The sequence below is a fragment of the Apostichopus japonicus genome, chromosome 3 (assembly GCF_037975245.1).
Source record: "Apostichopus japonicus isolate 1M-3 chromosome 3, ASM3797524v1, whole genome shotgun sequence".
In the NCBI taxonomy this organism is placed as follows: Eukaryota; Metazoa; Echinodermata; class Holothuroidea; order Aspidochirotida; family Stichopodidae; genus Apostichopus; species Apostichopus japonicus.
The window spans coordinates 9,760,001-9,766,602 of NC_092563.1; the positions used below are offsets into that span (position 1 = coordinate 9,760,001).

At 39.7% G+C, this 6,602-nt stretch overlaps 1 protein-coding gene across 3 annotated transcripts in view; it reads left to right on the forward strand.

Annotated features, from left to right (window-relative positions):
- LOC139962698 (GLIPR1-like protein 1) overlaps positions 1-3,303 on the forward strand; it is a 26,032-nt gene extending 22,729 nt beyond the window's left edge. For all 3 annotated transcript variants that reach the window (XM_071962904.1, XM_071962907.1, XM_071962894.1), the window contains exons 6-8: positions 904-996; positions 2,415-2,534; positions 2,710-3,303. In XM_071962904.1, the coding sequence (XP_071819005.1) occupies positions 904-996; positions 2,415-2,534; positions 2,710-2,741 (245 nt within the window). In that variant the 3' untranslated portion in view covers positions 2,742-3,303. The remainder of the gene's footprint in view (positions 1-903; positions 997-2,414; positions 2,535-2,709) is intronic.
- Positions 3,304-6,602: the final 3,299 nt, after the last annotated feature.

The window sequence follows — 6,602 nt, forward strand, 5'->3', positions numbered from 1 at the left end:
TAAATGGCAACTACGGCAAATCACAAGCTCTTAAACCCCTCCCCCATATCAGTCACGCAATAAATGTCCCCGATTTCCGTCACGAAAATATGGTCACCTTAATTAGTCTGTAATAGGGCGTGAAATTCGTCGATAAGTTCGCAGACAGTCATCAGAATAGGCGAATTAACCTTCGCTAGACTGTGTGAGTGAGCCCTAGAAAGTGCAAAAGAAGGGCCCGAAGGGGGAATGATAACATATTTTGTTGATTGGGGGGGTGGTTACACTCCCAGGCAAGTCAGATATCATGCTGATTATCTTTGAATACTGACAGAAAGAGCATAGTCTATTCAGATTTTTAAAGAGAATTATCGATGACTTTTTCAGTGATATGTTTTATCGTTATTAATACCTATGTGGAAATAACATAAAACGTCAGCTAACTAGAGTGACCATCTGTACCCTACATTGCTGACACAATACCCGATTTGCCACAGTTTGTCATGCAGACTGTTTGGTATGTCTTTTGTACTAGCTTAGTCTGCCCCACCAATCAGACCCTTCGCCCCCCCCCCCCCCTTTGCCCCCCCCCGATGGAAAAGTCTGGCTACGCCACTGATATATATATATATATATATATATATATACATACATGTATATATATATATGATGATACTAGATGAGACTAGTGGAACACTAGTAGTTGTAACTCGGAGTTTCACGCGTTATAGCGATCTTCAGACAACTCTGATATTCCGCTCTGTCCAATGGACATAGAGCACTCTGCGCCAAGATAGACGCCAACCTACTCTATATATATATTTATATATATATATATATATATATATATATATATATATATATATATATATATATATATAAAGTTGTTATGATTCCTTTTTCTTTTATTAACTTAATTCGCAGAGTGTAATCTGGATTGCCAGAACTGTGGAACCCTTGACCAAATCAAATGCAAGTGCGCATGTCCCTCCGGTTTCTATGGACCTGCATGCGAGAGTAAGTTCAAATTTGCGCAATTGTTTAAAGCTGTTAAAGATAACTTATAGGCCTATCCAACGGTTTCTGATGGTGTTCCTCAGGTTGATTACCAAGGCGCAATGTTAAGATATAACGTAACCAATAATATATGTGTGTCTCTCCACTCACTTCAGAGGTCTCCTAAAATGGTTCCGTGATGTTTCGCAAGGTTATTTCTGTAGTTTTGTTTAATCGTTTACCAAACGTTCGTCGTTAAAATACACAATCTTGAAAAAGAAAGAAAGGGAATGAAGGTCCCTCCAAAAGGTGTCCCAAGTTGGGGGAAGTTCCATTCCCAAGCGGAAGAATATTTCCTGTTGCATACTGTTATATTAACTGGGAAACAGCACACTTTTGACATGTAGGAATATTTTTCTATCAAATGGGGGGGGGGAGGGGGGGCTGGCGGAAGACAATATAATGCTTTTTCTTCTCCTCCTCCTTCTTTTTCTTCTCCTTTTCCTCCTTTTTCTTCTCCTTCTCCTTCTCCTTCTCTTTCTTCTCCTTCTCCTTCTCTTTCTTCTCCTTCTCTTTCTTCTCCTTCTCTTTCTTCTCCTTCTCTTTCTTCTCCTTCTCTTTCTTCTCCTTCTCTTTCTTCTCCTTCTCTTTCTTCTCCTTCTCTTTCTTCTCCTTCTCTTTCTTCTCCTTCTCTTTCTCCTTCTCCTTCTCTTTCTCCTTCTCCTTCTCTTTCTCCTTCTCCTTCTCTTTCTCCTTCTCCTTCTCCTTCTCTTTCTTCTCCTTCTCTTTCTTCTCCTTCTCTTTCTTCTCCTTCTCTTTCTTCTCCTTCTCTTTCTTCTCCTTCTCTTTCTTCTCCTTCTCTTTCTTCTCCTTCTCCTTCTCCTTCTCCTTCTCCTTCTCCTTCTCCTTCTCCTTCTCCTTCTCCTTCTCCTTCTCCTTCTCCTTCTCCTTCTCCTTCTCCTTCTCCTTCTCCTTCTCCTTCTCCTTCTCCTTCTCCTTCTCCTTCTCCTTCTCCTTCTCCTTCTCCTTCTCCTTCTCCTTCTCCTTCTCCTTCTCCTTCTCCTTCTCCTTCTCCTTCTCCTTCTCCTTCTCCTTCTCCTTCTCCTTCTCCTTCTCCTTCTCCTTCTCCTTCTCCTTCTCCTTCTCCTTCTCCTTCTCCAGAGTCGGATCGCGCACAGCACCAGCAATTGATATTATGGCTAGATTCGTTCAAGATGACATCATACCGATACGTTGTATTCAAAGCCAAAGCCAAAGTGAATTAATCAAGTCACACATCCGGAGTCTATGCATACCAAGTTATCCAATACCGCCCTCATTCATATCGGGAATCCTTTCATACTGTAGTTTTGAGTTTACTTATTTGTTTTGTTTTGTTTCTCTGATCGTCAGCCATTTTCATTGTGAATAGTATTCATTGCTATTTTTTCTGTTCTCAGGCGAGTGTCGGGATACCGACGCGTATTGTGGAGCTAACCCTGGCTATCCTTCCTATTGGTGCAACGATGAAAGACATAGTTTTGTAAAGGAAAAATGCCCAGCGATGTGCGGTGTCTGCGGTGAGTATAGTATTGTAATCTATCGTGTAAGACATAGAGTTAACAAATAGTTTCATATTGTGACTTGAGTCATCGTTTACCCTATGTCATAACTACGATTAGTTATTAGCACCATCACATACTGTTCATTGATTCTTGTCATTTATTTACTCTCCTTTTATGGTTTGTCTTACAGAGGCCGGGAATGGACGTCGTCCAAGATGCTGAAACTTGTTACAAACACATGAATATCCCATTAAATATACATCATCAGTAGTTAGATTTTGGGATGAGTGGGAAAATATATACGTCAAATCTCTTTAGTGAAATATCATCATGTCATTGTGACTTGTGTAACCAACGCGTACTAACATATATAGACTGAAGGTAGAGGCATGTGACTTCACAAGTTAATCCTAAAAAGTAAAGTTCTGTTAAATTATCAGTAAGATGAAGTATGCATTTGACACCTTATAATGATTTTATTGTTTAGGTAATTGTTTTATTGTCCTTAGTTTAAAGGGTACCAGTAGTACTATGACCGTTTGGCCGTCAGTGACAGAACGTCACGTAAAATGTGAACCACTTGAGCAGACGCACTAATTCCCGAAAGGATTGCGACAGTGGTATATATATAAATATATATTGTATCTCACTCGAGATCCAGCCTTTCTCTAAATGCAGCATAGTTGTTTAACAGTTTTTCCGTTATTCCTATATAAATATATATATATATATATATATATATATATATATATATATATATATATATATATATATATATATATATCGTGACTAGTATAGCCTATATAATATTCGAAGTCGAATAAATTAAACAGTCAAGATGTGTCTGAGTGTCATCATGTTACCGCTCCGACTGTTTAACTTTTAGAACGTGTCACAAGCAATCGATGATTAATAAAATTCCTCTTTCAATGTGAAATAAATTGATTTGATTCGAAAAAAAAAAAATATCATTGTTTTTTCTCTCGTTATTGTGGGTCCAATTGGAGATACCAAGCCAACCTTCAGCTTCAGCTGATACAACAGAAATCTTTGTAAAGGAATGACTCCCGCCTCCCTTCCCCCACCACCCCCCCACCCCCTCCTCCCCACTCCCCAAAAAGCTAAGCAAGGTGATCACGTTCCGTTAGGGAGATGCAAGATTGTGGAGATATTACAGAAATCTCAGTCAGCGTCTCTCATTGGCCCTATATAGCCGTGTATGGTGTGTTAAAGATGGTGCTTCCTCTTGATGGTTTTACACCAGTCCCAGACAGTGGCGTAGATAGGATATTTTTAGTGGGGCTGGCGCTGGGGGGGGGCTTGACCATTTCCTGGGAGGGCGTCTTGTTACTATCTAAGCGAAGCGCCAACATTGGTTGGCTCGCAGCGTAGCGGAAATTTTTAGCTAAAAAAATGCCTCCTAGATCGTTGGAAATGACACTTCCCAGGCCTTGTAAGCTGCTCTAAAGTTTTCTCAACATCCTTTATTTTGAGATCCCATGTCTTGATATGGTCATCAAATAGTTTATTGAAATAGAAAAAAATCAGTCTGGTAAGTTACTTTGAAATATCATGACATATCTTTTGTGAGTTTGACACCGGCATTGACATTTTTCGACAAATCTGCAAATTGCGCGTGGAAGATAAGGAAAGATTGACTGGGCTTCCAGTCAAGTAACATACTGAAATGACCGAACTATGTGTCAAACTGACATCAGATATTGAGTCTGAAGTATGATTATGGTGATAGAATGATTGGCCGGTAGTTCTCAGCGATAGTATTGTCTCCTTTTGAAAACTTGTTTTTTAGCAGTTTAAATAGCATAAGGGTACGTCCAAGAAGTGAAAACCCGATAGAAAATGTAACAGAGTATCGAGGCAATGACGCGAGCAATGCTGTGAGAAACCTGTATGATGTCACCTTTTTTTACCTTTTAACATCTTCTTTGGCATTCCAGTACCTGGAAACCACCTTTCTATTGTGACGTCACCGTCCATTTAAACAAACAAAAAACAAAGGCAAAGTTTGCCCGCACAGTCGAACACACAGATTCAGTAGTAAATATTATGTGTGTTGTAGTCATGTAGAGCAGGCATTATATATAATTCGACGGTCTTTAACATGCGTTTTCAGTACAGTGCGACTCCCGTAGATGTCTTCTCGGCATATGCGCTATGTCACGTCAGGTTTTTCAGCAACTATACACTACTGCCGGTCCGCGGTCGAAGGGTCATTCATGAGTGGTCATCATGGAGATTCGAGACATTCAGACCAATGATATATTTTTCGAACATGTAATTTTTTTCGACACCCAAAATCCCAGTGGGAGGGCGACTGGGGCGCCAAGCTTTCATGAGGGCTGTCGCCGTATAGGTGTTCTCATTTCCCCAATACATTCCACAAATGCCCCAAATCACCTTCAGTCTTTCTCAAGTATACTCAATTAGGAATTTATGACACACCCTCTTAGATCCAAACCTATAGTAATAGCAATAAAAAAAATAATTTCAGACGGTCTTTTATGAACTCAAAACTTCCCGACCATGAAATTGCTCAATTTTTGGGTGAATTTACATTACTGTATGGTTAACAAAAGCACACAAAGGAGACATCTGTTAAGCTTATTGAATTCGGAGTGTTATTATACGTATTTCTAAATTCAAACAGGATCCGGCAACATAAAATCGCTTTCAATCCTAACTCACGCCGAACCCTATTTATGAATTGTGCTGTTCTATGTCTGTAGGCCTGTACTCTAAAAAGGTCGTTTCCCAATAGCGCCATCTACTGGTAGTAGTGACTTAGTATTTCTATCTGCTGTTAATATTTCAAGTCATACTGGCCAAACCTCAAATGGAATCTTAACTGGGTATAATCCATTTAGATTCTATGACATTTTCGGTGTTCAGACAGCTTTCTAGTATATTGAAAGCTAATTAAACGCAGTTTGCAACTCGGAGATTTCAAATTCTGAAAGCAGGTTTATTTTCCCTGATTAAATTCAACTTAAAATAGTGACTATGGGAGCAAATCATCAAACGTGCTTGGATTTGGTACTGATCCTACTTATGAAGCGATTTAGTTATGCGTGTCGAGTAAGCCGTCCAATAGAACTTATCATGGCATGATAATAACCAGGTGGTTAACTGAAGAAAGCCTTCTTTCTTCATCTTGCACTACACGGGTTTCCATATGATTAATGGACATATTTCTAAATAGTCCAGCTACTTCGAAGTATGGACCTGTGATAGGTTACGCCACAAGATGAAAACGATAGTGTTTGAGTCTGCCTGCAAAATATCAAGCTTGTGCCTAATAATGTCGTGAGTGATTTCACACGATTGCAGAAATGTTGGCGTCGCCCATACACTTTAAATGTTAGAATTAATCAAGAAGCTTTCAAATGATTAAAAAGTTTGTTCTTCAGTTTGATAAGTGAAACTTGGCATGATATTGTAATGAACTCAGCGTCGTGTGTGAAGGAGGGGAAATATGGGCTCAGGACACCCTTAGCAGGATCCAAGGGTGTCAGGCCGTAATCAACTTCACACAGAAAGCATTTATTAGCATAACCTTGCGTTGAGACCTAATATATGGTCTAACGATGCTTCAGAATGTATTATTTGACCTCTAAACTTTCTCTTGTTTTCTTTCTAGTGTGGGATCCCTTCAAAGTGTTATGACTGTACAGAGTGCATCCCCGGTACTTTGAATCTGACAATTACACAGAATAACCACTCTTTATAGGCAAGCCAAGCCGTAAAAAGAAATGAATGTGTATAGCAAGTGGTATGACAGATATATAGTAAATAAATGAAGAATAACACACCAGAAAAATTCCACTTCACGACCGGTTTCGTCCTTTTGGGACTCATCAGGCGAAGGTAGGAATCGAGTGTTACCCCGTAGACTGGTGCGGCTTTCTTGAAGATCTCCTTCAAGGGCTGGGTGCATGAGCATCTTATTAAATCTGCCTGATGCTTATCTGAACCATTCACTTCAGTAGTTCCTGAGCTGCTGTGAACCACTGATTGGCCCATATTTCTCTTTTATTGCCTCACAGCCTATATTAGCTCTTGACT